Source organism: Pseudopodoces humilis, chromosome 19, assembly GCF_049639895.1.
Source record: "Pseudopodoces humilis isolate 2021_Gansu_Grassland_sample_001 chromosome 19, ASM4963989v1, whole genome shotgun sequence".
Taxonomy (NCBI): domain Eukaryota; kingdom Metazoa; phylum Chordata; class Aves; order Passeriformes; family Paridae; genus Pseudopodoces; species Pseudopodoces humilis.
The window spans coordinates 7,260,429-7,282,131 of record NC_142218.1 but is presented as its reverse complement, the minus strand read 5'-3'; the positions used below and the strand labels follow the sequence as shown (position 1 = coordinate 7,282,131).

General features: G+C 57.1%; 1 protein-coding gene across 2 annotated transcripts; it reads left to right on the top strand.

Moving 5' to 3' along the window:
• The first annotated feature begins 4,728 nt into the window (after nt 1-4,728).
• TGM2 (transglutaminase 2) lies at nt 4,729-17,774 on the top strand. Of its 2 annotated transcripts, XM_088064496.1 has the most exons (14): nt 4,729-4,853; nt 4,896-4,943; nt 7,262-7,441; nt 9,604-9,846; nt 10,936-11,054; nt 11,820-11,948; nt 12,393-12,573; nt 13,490-13,625; nt 13,733-13,836; nt 13,959-14,198; nt 14,349-14,621; nt 16,190-16,350; nt 16,572-16,708; nt 17,005-17,774. In XM_088064496.1, the coding sequence occupies exons 2-14, from the start codon at nt 4,934-4,936 to the stop codon at nt 17,159-17,161; spliced, it is 2,070 nt and encodes a 689-aa protein (XP_087920622.1). In that variant the 5' UTR covers nt 4,729-4,853; nt 4,896-4,933; the 3' UTR covers nt 17,162-17,774. The 2 variants fall into 2 exon arrangements, with proteins under 2 accessions (XP_087920622.1, XP_005524775.1); XM_005524718.3 differs by having other exon boundaries at nt 4,751-4,943.
• The last annotated feature ends 3,929 nt before the right edge of the window (nt 17,775-21,703 follow it).

Below are 21,703 nucleotides of genomic sequence, written 5' to 3'. Positions count from 1 at the left end.
GGGCCCTGTGGATTCCCACCCTGGGAAGATGATGACAGGACAGTCGGGCACAGGTGACCTGCATGGGGGACACACACAGCTCATGTGTTAGCCCTGGGGGAACCACCCAGCTTCAGGCATTAAATTTGGACATGTGAACTCACTGAGGAGCACAGGCACCCTATGGACCAACTGGGGAGCACAGACCCTTCCTGTTTCCTCCTGCAGACCCGTTGGAGCCTGCAAGCCATTGTCTCAGGTGGTGAGGGATTACCGGGAAGCAGCACCCTGTGGGAACAGGTGCCCTGGGGAGGGAGGGCTGGAGGGGGTCCAACAAACTGCAGGGAAATGACAGGCAGAGGATGGAATTCAGTTTGCACCAGGTACAGCCAGATCAGTTTGCAAAACGTTGTGTTTGGCTCATGACTATCCTGGCAGGGGATGAGAGCCCATCCTGCAGCACTGCAGCCCACTCTCAAGTGCTGTGGGACCCTGCCACAGTGGGACTGGCATTGCGGCCATCCTGGGGCCACCAGCAAGGAAAGGTTTGACACAGCTGGACAAGCCATGGCCCCTGCATGCATTGCTGCTGTCCAACACAGGACCCACCTCCCAGGGGCTTGCACGGGAGCCTTGCCAGGGAAGCCCCGAGCTTTCCTGCCCTCACTGTGCTTGCAGACCCAATAAATGCAGACTTTAGACAGGGTTTTTTCTCTCATTTCTTTTAAATAAAAATACAGACTCTGCCTAAAAACAAGGAGAGTTACATAATGAATTCCTCCCGATCCTCCCCTGGAAGCGGGAGGGGGTGCCTTGCACCAGGACTCCCAAGAGAAGCTGGTTATCAGCTGCTGGCCGATCCTTCCAGGCCACGCTGGTTCAGGCTCCACATTTTTCGGGAACAGCCTCTGGCTCAGCCTGTGCCGTGAGCTGGGAGCCAGAGCCCCGGACTGCGACCGACACCACGGCACATCCCCGGGCCGGCCCCGTGAGCAGCGCACGCCGCGGCTCCAGGGGGACACCGGAGCGCACCACGCCTGCCTGGGGGCCAGGTGGAAAAACAAGCCGCTTTTCCTTAAAAAGCCGCTTCTTCTCCCAAAGGAAAGTCTGCAGTGCTTGGCCCGGCAGGCAGCCGCTCACAGCTGGGAACAAGCCCCGCTTTATGCCGGCTCTAAAGCCCACCACCTCGGGAGCCCCGCGCTGCACTGAGCCCGTCTTGCCCAGCCGCTGGCCCAGCGCCAGAGCCGCCTGTGGCAACCAAAGCCCCAAACCGAGCGGGATGCGGTCACCAGCCCCATCCTCCCTCACCCCAGCCTCCGTGCCCTGATGGACCCTTGTCTGCGGCTGCTGCCGAGCCCCTCGGCTCTGCCGACCACGTTTGGAGCAGCTGCAGCTCTTCCATCCCAGCCTCGGGAAGTTCTTTCCCACGCTCACAGATCAGAGGTGCGAGAGGGGCAGTTCCTGCATTTTTGTGCCAGGATGCCCACACAGAGCTCCCCGATGGTCACGGGCATAAAGCGCTTTGTCCTCAAGTCACAGACCCTCACCCCGGGACGATGCCGGGCTCCCCACCGAGGAGCACACAGGTGCCCCGGCTTCGGGGGCTGCAGGAGCAGCGGCTCGGCTGAGGGCTGAGTTTGGGGAATACTCGGGACGGGAAGCACCGCAGGAGATGGGCAGAGCTCCTCAAGTCGGTTGACGACTTAACAGGGCGACTCAGAGCAGACACTGCCCCTTTTCACGGGTTGTTTATCTGCCTGCACAAGGAACTGAGTCAGGATGTGCGGGCACTGGAGGGGCTGCACACACCCAGCAGAGCAAAGAGCGGCTCTGTCTGTGCGGGACACTCGCAGGGACCGGCGCTGCAGGGACCGGCACGCTTTGAAGCAACTCCAGGGGCGGGGCGGGGGCGAGGAAAGTCGCCGTCCTGCACTGAACACCTTGAGCAAATGAGGAGTTATTCTGGGCTTCAGCAGTGCAAACACCCTCTTAATGCAACCTTGTCTTAGTAAGGAGAGTAAAAATAACAGCAGCAGTGTGGCTGGCTTACCATGGGCGGCATTTTCCAGTGCCTGGAATGACAGATGCCTCCGTGATACAAGGTGGTGAGTGAAGTGGGCACTAAAGCTGGAAACAAGGGAGGTTTCCTCTTGGTGAGGTGCTGGGACCAAGCCCAGAGCTTCCCGGATAGCCCCTGAGGGACAGTCCTGGGAGACAGCCCCAGGGGCAGCCAGGCACTTGTCTGATGCCACTTCTGCCTGAGGTGCCAGAGCAGGGACAGGTACTGTCAGTCGTTCCTGCTCTGTGCTTGGACAGGAAATCAGACTGAAGGTAATCCCAACAGCCTGCCCAGCACCAGACACCTCAGCTTGCCCAGTCCCACACATCCCACACACCCCTACACCCCTCATGGCAACAAACCGTTCATGCTTCCAAGCCCAGTGAGAAATGGCCATTTCCAATTCCTCCACTGCCAGCGGTGCTTTTCTGTTTGTCACACATTAACTCAAGCAAACAACACATCCCGAGCGTGCACCTCCGCTGCAGAGTGCATCCAGAGTTCACACACAGGAGGAAGAGCAGGCTTGTGCAGGCAGAGCTGAGCCCTGCAGCACAAACCCAGACTGGCACTTGTCAGCGCCGGTGGCAGAGGTTCCTGTGCCCAGGAAGCAGCCTTGGGTGCAAGGCCAGCTCGGGGCAGCTGACACCAGCTGTGAGCTCCCATGGTCACCAGCCCTCCCCAGGCATCACAGCAGCCTGGCAGTGGACAGCAATTCCTCTGGCACTCAGAGAGAGGAGCAGTCCTCACCCCCACTGATCCCTCCCTGCATCCATGGGAACAACTCGACCCAGTGCTGCCCACAAGGACCAAATGGTCTGGGAAGAGGAAGAGGGTGTAATTTTCAGTGTCTCTTCTCAAATCTGAGACAGGAGAGCAAGACCCCAGCGTGAGAGTGGCACAGTGACAGGACAGCACTTGTCAGGCTGTTCCTGTACAGATCTTTCTGTGGTGAGATGTCACTGCTGTGGTGGGGAGGGCCCTGCAGGCACCGGTTGGGCACTTGGCAAAGGTCCCCCACATCCCCTGCACATCCCCAGCCCATACAAATACATGATGGAGTAGCACATGAATTGTTTCTATTAAAACCAGCTGTCCCAAGCTTTCTCTCAGCAAGGATTTGCTGCTTCTCCTCCCACATCCCTCCCCACCTCCCTTAAGGAAGGTGATGGAGGATGGGACGCTCCCAGCCATGGCTGCATTGTGGGGCAGTGTGTCTGTAAAACCAGCCCTGTGCCCCCAGAGCAGGACACACATGGGGCTCCTGCTCTCTGCCCTTGGCATGCTTAGACCTTACCAGCTCTGTCAGTACCAAAACTCCCTTTGCAGAGCTGGAGGAGGAGCCCAGCTCACTGCAGGCCCTCCCAGGGCAGTGCCCTGACGTGCCTGAGCAGGGCAGCTGGGGGCCCCTGACCAGGACCTCTGATCCAGCTGCTCCACACACCTGGGCACTGGGGCACACCAGGACAGTGGGGCACACCAGGACAGTGGGGCTTTGCCAGGGGCACAGAGGTGACCCTGAGTGCAGCAGGTGATGGATCCCAACAAGGTCCCACAAAACCCCTTGGAGTGATGCACCAGTCACCAGACCTGGGAGGGGTAGGGGCTAAGGGGTTTTGGGGGAGCAGGAGGGGACCTGCCAGCCTGAGGAGGGTTCCCAGTGCCCAGGCTGCAGCATCCTGCATCCATCCATGGGCCAGATGAGGAGGGTCAATTCAGGGCTCCACCAGGAACACCTCCCCATCCTGGGTCCTGGTCCTGGGCAGCTTAACTCAGATGAAGGAAAACCAGTAACTGAACAAAGTTATTCCAGAAACTTCTCAAGACTTTGTTCATAACAAGCCTTGCTATTGTTAAGGTACCGATGCACTCCCAAACCCCAAGAGCACATGAAGGTGTGGGGTTTCAGCCCTCTGTCCCTGACAGGTGGTCTCTAGTGTGTCAGGTAACCCTTAGGACACACAGGGAGGGCCAGGAGAGGCCAGGCAGACCCGGGTGGTACCAATGGCAAGACCCCAAGGCAGGAGAGGGATAGCCAGTGCGTGGGGCAGGGATTTCTAGGAAATGTGGTGGTCACTGCTATGTGCACACTACCACGTCCCAGAGCAATTCCAACACAGAGCTGATTCCATCACATCTGCTGTCCAGCAGCAAAGTTTTCAGCACATTTTCCCTCTGGACTCCATCTCAGGGATGCAGCTACGGGAAGGGGATGAAATTCCCGAAAAGCGCATCCCACCAGGACTGGCCAGGATGGGGACGCAGCCAGAGGAAGGGAGAGAACTTTATAAGGAGAAAAGAGTCTCGAGTCCTGGCACTTCGCTGGAAGCCGCTCAGCCCCTCTCCGCCCCCTTGTTCTCCCCTCCTCTTGATCGGCAGCGGGGCCATCTCCTACCCGTGGGCTGTGGGGTCCCGGGAGACTCCGGTGGGGCCAAGGCGGGGGGCTCCGGGGCCTGCTGCTTTCCCTTTTTTTTTTTTTCTCTTTTGGTTTTTGTTTTGTTTTGGGTTTTTTGTTTGTTTGTTTGTTTTGTTGCTTTTGGGGTTTTTTTTGTTTGTTTGTTTGGTTTTTTTTTTGTGGGTGGTTATTTTCAATAGGTGGGACCTAAAACCGCCCGTTTCCTGGAAACTTTGTTTTCCCTTTCTTCTCTCCGCCGGCCCAGCCGCGGGGGGCGGGGGGTGCGCGGGGGGCGGGCGGGATAAATGGGACGGGCGGTGGGGCCGGACAGCGAGTGGTGAGGGGCAGCTCCCCCGGCATCCGGACCGCGACAAGGAAGCGATATCGGCACCGCCGGCACCGCCAGCCGGAGCGGGACAGGTACCGGGACGCGCACCGGCGGCAGCAGCGGGAGCGGGACAGGTACCGGGACGCGCACCCGCAGCGCCCAGCGCGGCACCATGGCCGAAGGTAGGAGCGCGGAGTGAAGCCCGCAGGTGCCGGGCTCGGTCCGGCCGTGGGAAGCCCCGAGCGGCCGCACCCCCGCCCCGGTGCCCCCGCACCGCTCTCTGCTCGCCTGGGCTGGAGCCGGCCCCTGACCCCCAGCCGAAATCAAGGGCGATGGCAGCGGGAAGGACTAACGCGGGACGGCGGTAACAGCCTAGCGGGCTCCGTGCGGGGAACACGCCGGTCTGGGAAAGTCTGGAGGCTCTTCCCTCCCTCCCTCCCGACTCTGCTCGGGCCCGGGTGTCGCCAGTACCGTAGAATGAAGTTTGGTGCTATTTAAAGCTTTCCCGGTAGAGGAGGGTGGACAGCTGGGCCGGGAGCCTGTGCCCACGTCCTGACAGGGTGAGGGGACTTCAGGAGGCTTAGGCAGAAAAAGAGCTTCTGGGCTTCGGGAATGCTGCATGCTGGGCTCTTCAGGGTGGAGACACCCCCCACCTCCCTCACAGCTGCCCCCAAAGTCCCAGGAAATGGGTCTGTGTGATTCCCACGGGCACACAGCCCTCTGGGTGAGACGGCATCACTGCTCCGCTGTGCCAGTGCCGCAGGCTGTCCTGGCTCCCAGCACTGCTGTAGCAATACCAACACAGGTCTCTCGGGTCACACACTCACACAGACACATAGCTGAACCACAGAGAGTCACAGAATTAACTAGGTTGGAAAAGACCTTGGAGAGCATCAAGTTCAACCTATGACCTAAGACCACCTTATCAACTAGAGCCTTACACTAAGTGCTGCATCCAATCTTTTTTAAAATACATCCAGGGACAGTAGCTCTACCATCTCTCTGGGCAGCCCATTCTAAAGCCCAATCACTCTTTCTGTGAAGAATTTTTTCCTAATATCCAGCCTAAGTTTCCCCTGGCACAGCTTAACACTGCTACCACTTGCAGCACCGCAGCCCCCTTCCCACCCATCTCTTGGCACCCACTGGTTTGGATAGAGACACCTGTGCTTTGCTGAGGATGAGAACCTCGGGGAGACTGGAACAAGGAGGAGCCCTGATCCTGTTCTCTGAGCAGGATCCTGTTCTCTCTCTTTCTATTGTTGCCAAGTTTGGCTCCATGTCAGCTGTGAGATTCCACTTGTACAGTCAGTGTTCCATAGCACAGGGCTGTGCTGCTCACAGAAGGGGAGGCAGGGAGGAAAAGGGCTTGTCTGTGCTCTGTCTGCACTTCTCAGTTCCCATGGACTGGCTGTGGGGAACTGCCCTTAGGTATGGACTGTTCAAGCAGCTCTCACATTGTGGTGGGGACAGTGACACTGCCCTCCACTGAGCCCATACTGCAGAGTCACCTTGTCCAGAGAGCCAGGAGCAGTGTTTGCATTTAGCTCTGGGAACAGTGAGCTCATGGTCTGCTGTTTCCATTTGGTACTGGTCCAAGGAGGGCTTGGTGACCACCAGAGCTGGTACTGGAAAGGGCATGGCCAAGGAAAGCCATGGCATGGGGCGGATCTACCCAGTCCCTCACTGGCACTGAGCTTGCTGTGTGCTCTCCTGCACAGAATGCTTTTGCTTATTCTGGTGATTAATACGTCACTGCAGAGCAGTCAGGGACCAGTGGCCTCAAGTGATGATGAACGATGTCTCATCGCTCCAGCACAGTGCCCAGGGTGGCAGGGACGTGGTTGCTGGCACACAGCCCTGCCTGGGCTGTGAGCAGAACAGAGCAGCCTGCATATGTCTGGGGCATCAGACACCCTCTGCCACCAAATTTATGCTTGCTCTCACCAATTTGTCAGTAGCCACAGCACAGTGAAGCTGCTGGAGGCCCAGCTGAGGCACAGGAACATCCTGGACATTGCTGGGCTCACTCAGCAGCACATGCTTGGGGTGGGGGCACACCGACAGCAGCGCCAGTGAGAGGTCCCCTGAGAGCAGAGCCCAGCTCTGGGCTTTGCTCCAGTGCCAGGTGCTGTGAGACAGGCCTGGCACAGCTCTGGCAGCACATGTGATACCACGGAGGCAGCTCCACGGCACAGCGTAGTGCTGGATCAGGAGGGCAAAAACTCACTGTGAGCTTGACTGCCAAAGCTGTGCCCCTCTCACAGCACACAATGGGAGCCCTCAGAGTGCTCCTGGAAGGATGCTCAGAGTCTGGCATCATCACTGTGCCCTCCTGGAGAGATGCTCTGCCCAGCACATCTGGGAGCACCGGGCAGTGTGGGTGGGGGAGGCTCAGACCCCTCACCAAGGTCCCAACCCAGGGCTCGGGATGGGTTACAGCCACCCCTCCTTCCCGAGCCTCAGGGTCCCAGAGCTGTACCTGCCACTGCCTTTGCAGATCTGGTGCTGGAGACGTGGGACCTGCAGTGTGACCGCAATGGGCAGGAGCACCGCACGGCAGACATGGGCTGTGAGCAGCTGGTGGTGCGCCGGGGACAGCCCTTCACCATCACCCTGCGCTTCTCGGGCCGCGGCTACGAGGAGGGCGTGGATAAACTCTCCTTCAACGTGGAGACGGGTGAGTGTCGCTGCTTTTGTGTCTCGAGAGAGGGCTATGGAGGTGTCACCACCCTCTGCCCCTGCTCAGGGGCTCACCTGTGCTCCCAGGGGGGCTGTGCCACGGCACCTGCCCCATGTCACACAGCCCTTGTTCCGCACCCGGCAGAGGCTGGTGCTCTGCACAGCTTTTATATCACAAGAAAAAACAGTAGGAACTCAATGAAAGCAGAAGAGAAGTGATAAAGAAATAAAACCAAAAGTCACCAGCATCATCACCTCCTCCCCCTCATCTTCCTTCCCGGGCTGAGCCAGACTAAGGGCATGCCAGAGCTGCCAGCTCACCAGCAAGTACCTTGGCTGTGGCCAGGATCCTGCCCAACTCTCCTGCCCCTCTGAGAAACACCAGCACAGTGAAATTTTCAGCCAGAGGAATCACAGCATTTCTGCTGATGGGCTTTACACCAGCCCTGCTGCCTCTCAGACATCCCCGGAGTGGGGTTTGCTCAGGAAACCCAAACACTGGAGAAAGGAAATGCTCCCACAGAGCCCCCCCAGCACAGCCCCTCGGGCTGGGACAGGGCTGGGCTGCTGCTCTCACAACCAGGGCTGGGAGCAGCCGCCGGGCAGGGGCTCGGCCCTGCCAGCTCACAGCAAAGGGAGAGGAAACTATTTCTCAGGCAGGAGTTATTTTGGGGCTGAAGCACCATGCTGAGTCAACCCGGCCAGAATTCAAAGTAAAACTGCACCCAAGTTTCCTCGCAGAGTAAAGATCTCCTTTTTCCATCCCAAAAGCTCTGATGACAAGACAAAACAAAACCCAGCACGTCCCAGCTTCACCCTAAACCAGCAGCTCCCTCGGTGCCCTAGCAGCCACATGGGCTTTCCTGGCCAGGAAAGTCCAGGGCTGGTTTTGCAGGGGAAGTAGCCACAGGCACAGCCTCCCAGGCCAAGGCACAGGCTGGCAGAGGCTCCTCTGAGCTGCAGCCCAGCCCCAGCGTTGCAGAAAGAGGGCAAAGGTGCTCTGGTGCTCGCAGAGACACGTGGCAGTGCCACCCCACCAGCAGCGGCCCCAGCACATTCCTCACTGGGGCCGGACCTGGCAAGGCAAGGACTGCCAGACCTGTCCCTCCGTCCTGGGGTGGATGGACACCGAGGTCATGTGCCGCCTCCCACAAGAAAGAGGGAAGGAAGAATAGAGTGAAAATAGAGCTGTGTTTTTGCAGTAGCCGTGTTGTCAGAACCCCGGTCGGGTCCCGGAGTCCAGGGGGGTGTTGTGGGCTGTGGAGGAGGAGGAGGAGGAGGAGGTGGAGGCAGGCTCTCGTGTCTGCCCAGCCTGCAGCATCGCCGGGCTGGCTCTTGCCCAAGGGACACGGTGAACTCAGCCCAGCCTCTCCGAGAGGAGAAACTGTGTCACTTCCATGAGTTCACGAGTATTTTTGGTGACTGGCCTGTGGGCGAGGGCTGGTGGGGGACCAGCCAGGGCTGTGCTCCGGCGGGGAGAGGGGACAGCAGTGGCACCACTGCCTCGGCTGCCGGCCAGGCACTGCACGGCCAGGGAGCCGCGGGGCCGGGCTGGGCGTCACCGCTCCCGGGAGCCGCTCTGGAGCTGGCTCGGTGCAGGTGGCTTGGCCGTGGCTGCGGCTTGCAGGGGCCAGCAAGGATCACACTGTCCCAGGCTCGGCGCTTTGGCCGCTGAGGTCATCCCTTACCCTGGGATGGGGTGGGTGTTTGCAGCAACGCCTGAGGCTGCACACACGGACTGGGGCAGCCGGTGATGGGTCTGGGGCTCATGGCCGGGCTCTGCCAGCCCCCTTGCCTTGGGTGCAGGGACTCAGCAGCGCTGCTCGGAGGAGAGGTAAGAGCGGGTGCATCTGAGAACAGAGACCTGGCCCTGGATGAGCACCAGGCAAGCACCCCTGTGCTCTGCTGGTCCCCCACAGGGCGAGCCTGTCCCTTCCCAAGCAGTGAGAGACGTGCCTGAGCTCCCTTCAGCTGGGCTGCCATGTGCCCTCAGTACCTGACAGCTACATGGTGAATGTTCCTAGACTGTGACAGCCAAGATCCGGGCAGCTGCCGCAGGGCAGGGGGGCTTGGAGCAGATCCCCTTGGTGCACCTTCAATGGCCTGGGGCTCCCAGGGGCTCTGGAGCTCTGGGAGAACCGACCTACCCCTTCTTTACAGGGCCCTGCCCCAGTGAGACATCAGGAACCAGCTCCCACTTTGTCCTGACTGACTGCCCAGAGGAATCGTGCTGGAGTGCCGTGATCCAGCAGCAGGACGGGGAGTCCCTGTCTGTCTCACTCTGCTCCCCACCCAACGCTCGCATCGGCCGCTACAGCATGACCCTGGAGACCTGCACTGACTACCAGGGCTCCAGCTACCAAATCGGGGACTTCGTCCTGCTCTTCAACCCCTGGCACCCAGGTGAGGCTTTCACCTCTCTGAGTCCAGGGATTCCAAGGCTCAGGCAGACACAAGATGCTCCCCAGGACCTCCCACAGGTCTCATCCCAGTGCAGATCCCAGGTGTCCCAAGCCCTGGTCTGAATGCAGGTTTAAGCAGAAAGCCTCACTTTGCTTCCATCTTCGCATAATCCCTGCAGTAGGTCAGGGCCAAGAGCACCATCCCTGCCCTACAACACACACAGCCCCTTTGCCACCACCCCAAACACCCAATGGGCTGTCCAGGCTGTGCCCATGGGAGCTCACCACTGTGGTGCTGGTGTGAAGCCCTGGGCAGTCCCTGGCACCAGCTCCTGGCCAGGCAGGGGACAGGGGAAAAGCCTCTAAATGTCCCTAATTGCCTCCAGTTGTCCCTAATTGCCCCCACCAGGCCCATTCTCACCCATCCTCACCCAGGCACCCAGTGAGTGTGGACTCAGTGGCATGGATATCACTGTCCTGGTGAAATTTGGGCAGCCAGACCCAGAGGGGAGGTTCAATTCAGTGCTGTAAAGTTCAACAGCCCTGGAATTTTCATCTCTCCATGTCCTTCCCCTGCTCCTGGACGGGCTGGTTTCCGGGATCTCAAACATCCCACGCTGGATCTGCAGAGATAAGAGGCCATAGGAAGCTCTGCACAACCATGGCTGTGCTGAGCACTGGGGGTGGATGTGTGGGGTTTCCTTCTGCAAACATTTCCAGTAAATGTTGATTTTGACAGCAGTAGTTGCTGTGAGTGAAATGGCTTTGGCTGTGCTGAGCCAGCACACCCACTCCCACTGCTCACTGCACCCCCAGGGAGGTCTCCCCTCCTGAGAAGAGATCCATCTCCATTAAATGAAAGGGAGGAAAGAGAAAGACATGAGAAAGAATGAAAAGCAAACCGCAAACCCGCTGAAATTTTCCCATCAGTTTAAATCAACCTGGGCTGAAATTCCCCAGCAGCTGTTTAAAGCATGAGCAGTCCCAGCCCCTGGTGCCTCATTTCCCACTGGATCCATCCACAGGGAGGGGGTCAGGAAGCTGGTTGTGCAGGGCAGAGCCCTGTCCCCATCACTTGTTGTCCCCACAGAGGACACGGTTTTCTTGCGTGACGAGAATGAGCGGCACGAGTACGTCCTGTCCCAGCACGGGCTTATCTACCAGGGCACCTGCGATTACATCTTCTCCATCCCCTGGAACTTTGGCCAGGTGAGTGGGCAAGGACCCTTGGGACCCCTGGCTGACCCAGGCTATGTAGTTGTGGTGCTGCAGGACACAGGGACTGGTGCCATGTGTGTGCCCCTCACAAACATGCACCCCAACGCTGTCAGCACCTTGGAGTTCAGCCATGGGTCAAAGAAACCGGAATCTCGTTTCCAAGAGGGAATGCGCTGACTTCAAAGCATGGCAAAGCAAAGGGAGCGTTCTTCCATGGCTCCTGGGGGCCCCATGGCCATGTGTCCCTAATCTGGGTGGCCCTGCTGTGCCAGGAGCCTGATAACGCATTCCTGGGCGCTGTGCCAGGGGTGCCGATAAGGCGTTGCTCACACCCGAGCTGCACCCCTGGGGCACAGGGTTCAGCCGAGCTCCCTGAGCAAAGGGCTGGGGGCCCACAGCAGTGGGGGTGCCCATGACCTCCACAGGATCCGCGCCTCAATTCAAGGAAGGGCTGTGACTCAGCCGTGATGGGAAGTAGATTTTCCCAGAGGTCTGGTCCATGCCCTGACCCCTGTGCGGTGGCAGGAAACCAGACCCAGCCTCGGTACGAAGGCAGGAGGTCACCCAAAGGCTGAGTGGGGACAGTGGGGACGTCACTCAGCGGATGCTGGCCGGGGAGGGGACCCTGAGGAGGTGTGACCCCTGTACCCAGCAGTTCTGCTGGCAGGGACATCACAGCGAGCCAGAGAGGGAGGACGGAGGTGGCAGAGCCCCTGTGGGGACCTCACACAACATTTTCTTCCTGCTCTCTGCCAGTTCGAGGATGACATCTTGGCCATCTGCCTCAACATGCTGGACATAAACCCCAAACACCTGCGGGATCAGAACCAGGATTGCTCCCGCCGCAATGATCCCGTGTACATTGGCAGGGTGGTGAGCGCCATGGTGAGTGCAGCAGGGTGTCCCCAGCACCCCACGTTCCCTGGGGTGCAAACACCCCGCGGCTACAGCTGTGGCAGGCAACATCTGCCACCCCCCCTCCAGTTACACCATTGTCCTTCTCCGGGCTGTTCGCTCTCTCTCCTCCATCCTTTCCCTGCTACTGCTCCTGTATGTACAAGAGCTTTTTTAGAGGAAACAAATAGCAGGGATGGGCATAGACCATTCCAGGAGCAGCTTTGGGATAATCACTCCCAAATTCCCAGGCAGGAGGATGTGTTTCTAAAATTCATCCCTAATTAGCACCATGTCCACCTGCATCCCAGTGAGCTCTTGTGTGGATACAGAATATTAATGTGGGTGACAGCTCGTGTGAATGAGGCAAAGACTCTTTCCCTCCCTCCCCAGCCTGTTCCTGCCCCTCCATCCTTCCCTTTTCTCCTGCCACAGGTAAACTGTAATGATGAGGACCGAGGGGTGCTGTTTGGGCGGTGGGACAACAGCTACGAGGACGGGATGAGCCCCATGGCCTGGATTGGGAGTGTGGATATTCTCAAGAGGTGGAAGAAGTTTGGGTGCCAGCCAGTCAAGTATGGCCAGTGCTGGGTCTTTGCTGCTGTGGCTTGCACTGGTGAGAGCAGATGCCTTTGGTCTCCCCACCTCCCCCCACCTCCCACCCTGGCCCCCACCCTCCATCCACTCCCAGTGCTGCATCCAGAGGGAAGAGCTGCAATCAGCCTGCAAGGATTCCTTTGTAATTAGCTTTCTATTACTCTAGTTTGTCAGGAAATAGAGGGAAAAAAATTATAGAAAAGGGCTCTGGTTTTTCAATCAGCACTGCCTTCCCAGCCAGGCAGCGAGGGAGGAACTGAGGCAGGCTGGGATGAGGGAAGTGGCTTTAAGGCCAAGTTTGCAATAAAGTCACGAATCCACTAAGATCAAAATAATGTCGTGGCCACCAGGGCAATCAGACTGGGAAAAAAGAAGAGAACAATTCCAGACTAACTACTGCTGGGAAACACTCACATATGCTCATGCAGCATTGCCCCAAGAACAACGCTGCCTGTGAGAGCATTGATGTGTCACAGACAGACGAGACCCTTTTTAGAGGAGAGAAATAGCAGAAAACTAAAGTGGATTTTCAGCAACTTGCAGAGGTTTATAGCCTTCCTTTGAAGCACTGTAACTACCTCCCTGCTCCCCGGGGAGCTCCTTGCACAGTAAAAGACAGCTGGGAGATGAAATCCGGGGTTCAGCACGGCTGCCCACACTCTACCTCCAAAGCTCTCACAGATGCTTTTTGTGTCTTTTTTTGCTGCGATATCAAACCTGTCAGGCTGTCAGAGCCAGGTGCCACCCAGCTTGCCTGTGCGCCGTGGCTGCTCCTGGGGATCAGTCCCCAGGCACCCCTTTCACAGGCAAAGGGAAGGGCAGGAGCTGTTCAAACCTGGAGCTCCACGGGACAGGAGCTGTGCGGCCCTGGGGCTCTGTGGGATGGGAGCAGTGCAAACCTGGGCCCCCATCTCACCCTGCCCTGCTCCCCTCAGTCATGCGGTGCCTGGGAATCCCCAGCCGGGTGGTGACCAACTACAACTCAGCCCACGACACAAACGCCAACCTGACCATCGACCGCTACATCAACGAGAAGGGGGAGCAGGAGAGGTACTCCTGGGACAAGATCTGGTGAGCAGGACCTGGCCTGCCCAGCCCTGGGCTGCTTCTGCCCCTTCCCCAGAGCCTGGCAGGTGCTGGGGGAGGCTCAGACTTCTACATGCGGGTTTCCCTTGCAGGAACTTCCACTGCTGGGTGGAGTCGTGGATGGCCCGCCCAGACCTGGCAGCTGGCTATGATGGGTGGCAGGTGCTGGACCCGACGCCTCAGGAGAAGAGCGAAGGTACAACGTGCTCCACACGGAAGCTCCATCCACCTCACACCCTGACACGGCTGGGTCGCCCCACCACAGCCACCCCTCGTGGCTGAACCCTGGAGTGGTGACAGTGGCTCTACTCCGTGCAGGAGTTTACTGCTGCGGGCCAGCCCCCGTCAAAGCCATCAAAGAGGGCGACATGCTGCTCAAGTACGACATCCCCTTCATCTTCGCGGAGGTGAACGCCGACGTGGTGTACTGGGTGGTGCAGGGCGACGGGATGCAGAAGCAGAGCATCCGATCCTCAGATGTGGGGAAGTACATCAGCACCAAGAGCGTAGGCAGGGACAGCCGGGAGGACATCACCCACAACTACAAATACCCGGAGGGTATGGGGCATTTCAGGGGCAGAGATGTCCAGGGATGGATGTTGCTGCTGGGAAACAACTGCAGAGGAGGGCTCCAGGGCTCAGGGCAGAACAGCCCAGACCAGGCCCTCCCCCCACTCCAGGGAATCACAGGAATTTTGTGCACCGCAGGGTCTGAGGAGGAGCGGGCAGTGTTTGAGAAGGCAGAGCATCAGAAGAAGTCCATTGGGGAGGAGGATGAGGGGCTGCACCTCAGGATCAAGGTGTCAGAGGGTGCAAACAAGGGCAGCGACTTCGATGTCTTTGCCGTTGTCAACAACAACACAGACGAGGAGCATGTCTGCAGGGTGACGCTGTGCGCCCGTGTCACCAGCCACAACGGCACCCTCGGGCCCCAGTGCGGCCTCACGGACCCAGTCGACATCGACATTGAGCCCAGGGCAGGTAAGAGACCCACTGATGGTGAAGGAGATGCTTCACCAGGGCTGGGGTCAGGTCAGCCTGTGTGCAGCTGCTCGGTAGACAATGCCGCTTTGGGGCATCCTCCTTACTTAACTACCGCTGTGGGTTTGTGACAATCACAATCTTTGTGAGAGGATGACAAAATTGCTCAGGCAGAGGCTAGAAATGTATTTGGAGTTGGACAAGCCACTGCTGCTGCAGCTGTTACGCAAAGGGAGTGAGCTGGGTACACCCAGGTTGCCATCCCTAGGCGCCAGGCGCTCTGTGGCACTTCCCTGCATCCCTCCTGCTTTCCCTCGGTCTTTGGGCCAGACTGGGCTCTCTGGTGGGATCTTCCCACACCAGGGAGAGTGGAACTGGCCCAGCTCAGCTCTGAGTGAGTGGTCCCAGGCTGGAGAAAGTGAGAAGCACTGAGTTTCCTGGCCAGCAACACTGAAGCTCTCAGTGGCTCCTTGGGTGGGCTGCACGGCTCCTGAACATCCCTCGCCCTCGTCACACGTGAACATCACCATCTGGTCGTTAAACACGAGTTTGGGTTTACTTGAGCTTGCAGAGACCCTTCAGGGTTTGGAAAGGCCGCTCATCTGCTGTCCTGGAACAGCCAAATGTTTACACCAAGCCCTGCTTCTCACCAGTCCTCTTGCAAATGCAGCACTCGGTGCTCTGCCAGGTGTTCAGCTGCTTTACAGGAATGAGGAATGTGCTGGCTCTTGCCACCATGGAGGGGAGAGGGATGTGCCTCTGCTCATGCTCATGTACCAGCAGGTACTTGGAGCCTTTTGCAGGGCTAGATGGGGGAGTGGGGACACGAACTCACCCTGCTAGAGGAGCCCTGGGGCCTTTGGGGTACTTAACGTTCCTGTGCAAAAGTTAATCCAACATCTTTTCTGAAACATTAGCTATGAGCTTCTGAAACTTCTACCCTCAGCTCCTGCCTCAGAATATAGACCCCAGGACTTCCCAGTCTGCATTCTTTAGGGCACCCCAGCACTTTGTGCCAGTGTGGGAAGCCAGGCTTGTTCCTCTCTCCACAGTCTCAGCTGATGCTACAGCACTTCAAATCTTGCCTCATGAATGTCAGGCTCCATTTCTCATGGTCACAACCACTCTGGGCTCCTTGTTCCAGGCAGTTCTGCAGCTGCTTGGTTTCAGCCTCCTTCCCTGTCCTTCCCCCTGGACAGCCCCATCCCTGAAGGACTTTCAGATAAACAACGCTGAGGGCTGAGTGAGGGCAGCTGCCAGGGACCAGACTGCCTCCCAGTGCCCGTGTTGGCTGCCAAGGGCTGGCACTCCAGACTCCTGCTGCAGGCATGACCCTGGAGTCTTGCCCTAGGACATGGCTCCTTCCCATCCCCACACCCTGAACATCTCCTCTGGCACTCAGTATTGGAACCCCAGCCCTGCAGGAACCCCAGATCCCCTGTCCTTGCACCTGGAGAAGCTCCTGGGGAGCCCAAACCATGCCAGCAGCAGCTGGGTGTCAGTGCAGGACTGTGGGTTCTGGGCTGGAGATGCCATGGGTGCTGACCCCTCTCTGCTTCCCCTTCCAGAGAAGAGGGTGCCCCTGAGCATCCTGTATGAAGAGTACAGGGACAAACTGACCCAGGACAACCTCATCAAGGTGGTGGCTCTCCTGAAAGATCACCAGACTGGTGACATCATTGTTGCTGTCAGGGACATTTATGTTGAGAATCCACCGATCAAGATCAGGGTAAGGGTCCAGTGTCCCATCCCAGGCAGGTTTGAGGGGAATGAGTTGCTGTGATCATCTGGGGGTTACCCCTGGGGCTTGGGCAGCAGGTTCTGCTTCACTGAGCAGGGCTGCATCCCCTGGAACCTGCATCCCTAAGGTTCTGCCTCCGCCCCAGGGCAGGGGGAGCACCATGTTTCCAGGATCAGTGGTGCCTGGGGTCCAATGTCTCCTACTTGCAGATTTTAGGAGAGCCAATGCAGAATCGGAAGCTGGTGGCAGAGATCAGCCTGGTGAACCCCCTCACAGTGCCCCTGAACGGCTGCGTGTTCGTGGTGGAGGGCACCGGCCTCACCGAGGGGCAGTTGCTCAAGGAGCTGTAAGAGCTTTCCCCCTTCACCTGGCTGGGATGTTGGGAGGGGTGTGGGGGTGGATTTCTGTGTGTGGAGCCCCCAGGGAGGGCAGTCATGGGGCACAGCAGGAGTCAGGTATGCTGGTCCCTGTGGACTCAGAGTAATCCCTACCCTACACCTTGCTGGGGAAGGGGTTCGGCCACCCTACAGAGGTCTTTGCTTGCCCAAGTCCCAGCACTGTCCTGCGGCACCATGGTGACAAGGGAGGGTGACCAGGGGCTCTGAGGGTGACAGGCCACAATAACTCCCTGCCCTCCCACAGTGAGGAGCCGGTGGAGCCGCAGGCAGAGGCCAAATTCCGGATGGACCTGATGCCGCGGCTGTCAGGGCTACAGAAGCTGATGGTGGACTTTGAGAGCGACCAGCTGACAGGGGTCAAGGGCTACCGCAACGTCATCATCGCACCCCAGCCCATGTGAGCAGCTACCACGGCCCACCCCAGCTGCAGAAACCCTGCCTCGCTGGCCCCCCACCCGCTTTAGCCCAAGGTGGTCCCAGAAGGGTGACAGCCAGAGCCCAGCCTGACCCCGACATGGCAGCAGTGATGCCACACTCCTCCTCGGGAGCACAGACAGGATAAAGGGGCTGGTGAGGTCTGGGGGCTGCTGTAGCAGCTGCTCACTTCACTGCTGTGGGGTGGAAACATCCCTGTCCTGCCTGTCCCCAGCACTGGGCACACCAGGACCCCCGTGCCAGCCCCCTCCTCTGTGCAGTGCTGGCAGCCCCGGCCCACAAAGCCCATTTCCATAGAGGCAGCAGCAGAACGACCCCTCCAGCCCCTGCTGTCACCATCCTCTGACTGCAGCTCCATAGAGAGAGATTTTATACTGTGAGCACAAAGCTGTCTATGCACCATATACCTATAAAACAAATCTATAAATACATACTGCAAATAACCTGCTTGGGTACAGCCAGGCATTAGCTTTGATAACCATCCTGGCACTGCAGACACTGCAGGGAGGGATGGGACCTTACTTTGATATAAATCAACTATGCAAACACTGAATAAAAACTTTATTTTTCACTTTAAAAGCCCGACCTGGCTCTTCTTGCCCTTCCTCTCCCCACAGCAGGACCCAGCAACTCCTTGCCCAGCATCCATGTGGGTGGGGGGCGAGTTCTCCCAGCCCAGCACTCAGGTGGGGAGTCATTGCCATGGCTGGCACTGCAGCCACACTAGCCTCATATTGGCCACCTCCTCTGCCCCAAATCAGCCTGGTCTGGTGTTCTCAGGGTGCTCTACACCCAAAACACCTTCTGAGGTAATTTCTGCCCTATCAGGAATGGTTCCATACTGTGCTCAGAGAACTGGAGAGAGAACAGCAATCAAAGTAATCAAAGCCCCCCAGGCTCTGGGCAGGGCTGTCCCCCCAGGCTGGGGCACGTGAAGGGCAACTGGATCCTGCACAGGGATGTGGGAAGAGAGTGGGGATTTGTCTCACACCTGGAACCAGGGTCAAGGCTCTGCTAAAGATAAACACTTTCCATGCCAGAATGGCCCTCACACATGCTCCCCAAAAACAGTGTGGGAGCCTCCCTGCTCCGATAAACAAACACCACAAAAACCATTAGAGAGCTGGTGGTGTCTGACTGAGGGTCCCACAGCCCCAGCAGAGGGGACACACAGGCCAGTCAGTGGGACAGGAGAAACTCACACTGGCTGGTCCCAGTCACCCTGACATTGTGGTGCCTCTCATGCCGGCCATGACTCAGGCTGGATGGGCAGCTGGGAGTGTTTCCCATCAAGGACAGCCTGTTCTCCAGCTTCCCTTTGTGTTTATCTTTAAGATGAGGTAAAATCTCCATGTCCAGTGCTCCAGACACAGCTGCTGCTTCCCCATGCCAGGTTGGGGTTCATGGCCAGAACTCCCCAAACCCTGGCTCTGCTTCCCCCATGGGAGGCCAAGGACCCATCCTAGCTCCAGCTCCTGCTCCCAGCATGGAACTTGAGTGGACACAACACATGCAGCAGCACATCGTTTGGCCAATAAAGCCTTTCAAACTCCCCGAGGAGATCCACACAGTCCATCTCCCCTTATCCTTTGGAACTTTAACCACACAACCCAAAAAGGCAGCTGGAGGCTGGGACCCCGGTGGGGTAGAGTGGAGACAGAGGTGGGGCCTGGCACAGGGGGACAAGGAGTTACACAAGCAGCTCTCCCAAGGGACAGAGTGCCCACGCTGTGGCATAGGGATGGGGCAAGAGCTCCAGGAGGGAGAGGGATGGGGGTTCTCACCTGCATTCAGGGCAAGGGGTGGGGGCCATACCAGCCCCCAACTCTGGCAGCACCAACCCCCCCAGACACCAGTGCCAAGAGCACATGGAGGCCCAAAGAACCCTGAAGGAGTTAACGGCATGAACCAGCGCTGCCTTCCCTGTCAGGAACATTCCTCAGCTCAGCAATGATGCATGGCCCCTCTTTAGAGCGTTTGTAACTGGGCTCTGCTGAGCCAGGCCTCCAGCTGCTCAGGGCCTGGGTAAAAATAACCAGCAGCTCCACTGCTTCGGAGCTGGGTCCTGATAAAATAAACATTAGAACAGCTATTCCTGAAGGTCACTCCCATCCATCTGAGCAAGGCTGCTCCGATGAGAAGGGAACAGACTCCAAACGTTGCAGTTACAGTTTAGTGGCAGGGGCTGGCTCTCAGGGCTGTTTTTTCCTCCATTATCCACAGAGCTGAGGTTGACTTCCCTGTGCCCATCCCGGATCAGCGATGTGGTACCACACTGCATCCATCTCCCTGTGCCCATCCTGGATCATCAGACCCGTTGGAACTCTCACCATGAAAGCAATAAATTATAAATGGAGTACTTTCAGTATCCATCACGTGGGAGGGTTTGTAATGCAGTGCTAGTGCCAAAGCCAAGCAGGAGCACTCAGGGAGGAAAGGTTCTGGGTATACCTCAGCTCGCTGGAGATGCTGACTTGCCAAGAACTCATTGTAAACTCATTTTAGACTTGATGACCTTTAACTTACCCTCATTGATAGATCGAAACTAGAATAAACTCCAATAAATCAGAGCTTTCACAAGAACAAAACTCTGAGATTTCCAAATGCTACTGGTCTCTCCAAAGGTTTCTCTCCTCCTCCACCAGCCTCCACCTCTCCTTGGTCCAACGGGACAACTGAGGCACCATCAAACAGCAAAAGAGACAATAAACCTCCAATGGCAGGAGGTCCCTCTGCACCCTCATGGGAAACCATCCCCTCTTCCACAGCCATGGAAGGTGCAGGAGACACTGTGGAGAGACACTTCCTCCAGCGTGGCCAGTCCATGGATACCACCAGCCTCTCTGTGCCTGCTTGATCCCTGCTGCAGCTTCCCAGGGGATCACTCACCCCTGTCCATCCCCTGTGAGGGATGTCCTGCCCCTCACACTGCACTGACACACAAACCAGTAAGGACTGGCTGCTGGGCACTGGCAGCAGAGGGATGTGCTGACTGTCTGCTGCTTGTCCCTTCCCAGAACAAGACAAGACTTGTCTTTTCCCAGAAAGATGAAACAAGATTTGCCTCTTCCCAGAAAGAGGGGACAAGACCCCAAATCTGTGAATGATTTACTATTAATTGTCACATGGATTTGCTCTGTCAGCAGCAGTGCAATGCTTGGCCACCATTCACCAGCAAAGCTGCAACCCATCACATCCTTGTGCCAAGGGAAAACACTGGGACATGGATTTGCAAGTCTTGTCCAGAATCCAGTCTTGATGGGCTGTAGAACACCAGTCCCCCAGGCTGCTCTGCACCCAGGGGACATTTTTGTACTCAAAGAGTTTATTTTCCTTAAATATCTCCCTCCCACGCTGGCTGGTCCTGTGGGTTCCTGGGTTTTGCCTCAAAACCTATACATGACCAGCATGACCATGATTCCATCTGCTCCAGCACACATGGCAGACTGTGAGGGCCTTGGCCTTTATTAAACTTCTTCCTAAATGTCATTACATGAAACCACTACTGAAAATAAAGAACAGGTTTTCTACCTACTGTTGCCTTCCAGGAGGTGAGAAATAGGCAATGGATGTCCGTGGCACATCAGGAAATCCAGCAAAAATCAGTGGCAAATATGTGTCCCTGCCTCACTCCAACAGACTGGCGCCAAGTCTGCTGTGAAATTTCATCCAAGTGTTTTACCAGGTCATTTTTTTTCAGAGCAATAGGGACAGCTTATACTTTTTCCAACTAATCCTAGAGATAAATATACATGAAGTTTGGAACTGACCAGGGAATGTATCAAAACTTGGCTCAAGAAAACCAAAGCCCACAGCAGCATGGCCTGGGTCAAAACTGCAGCAGAACCACCCACCCTCCCCCCGCAGGATGCCTCTGTCACTTCAAGGCTCATCCTGCCCTTCCTCATCACCATCACAAGCTGGGATCTCACAGTTAACCTGGTAGTTAGTCAGCACTGAGCTCCTCACCGTGTACAGGTGCATAAACCACCATTCCTTGGTTACACAGTAGGGAATGCACACAGTGCACTGAGGTACTGAACTGCAAAGGCAGCTCTCTAACAATCAAATATTTTTAGAGGTGTTTGTTCCAGCTCTTAAAAAAACAACAAAAACCCGATTTGTAAAGGCAAGGAAGGACAGCCAGTACCTTGTCACATTTATGTCTTTGAAAACTCCACCTTAGTTCCTGCAACACCACACAAAGGTGGTTTTTACTAGGAAGAACCACACCAGTTCCCTCCTTCTCCCACAACACTGCCCAGCCTCTGCAAGGCTTTGTGAAAGCAGTGCTAAATATAGTCCCTTTAAGGGAAGATTTGTAAATCAGTATAAAACATAATCCGCTTTGCAGATACTCTCCAGGGCATATGAAACAATCAGTGTTTGCCCACAGAGGCTGCTGCAGACTGGTTAATTGAAGAACCCCTAAGCCTCCCCAAAACCTCCCAAATTAACTCCCAGGGCAATGAGAAGACCCCCAAAGCTGAGAGGCTTCAATCACACTG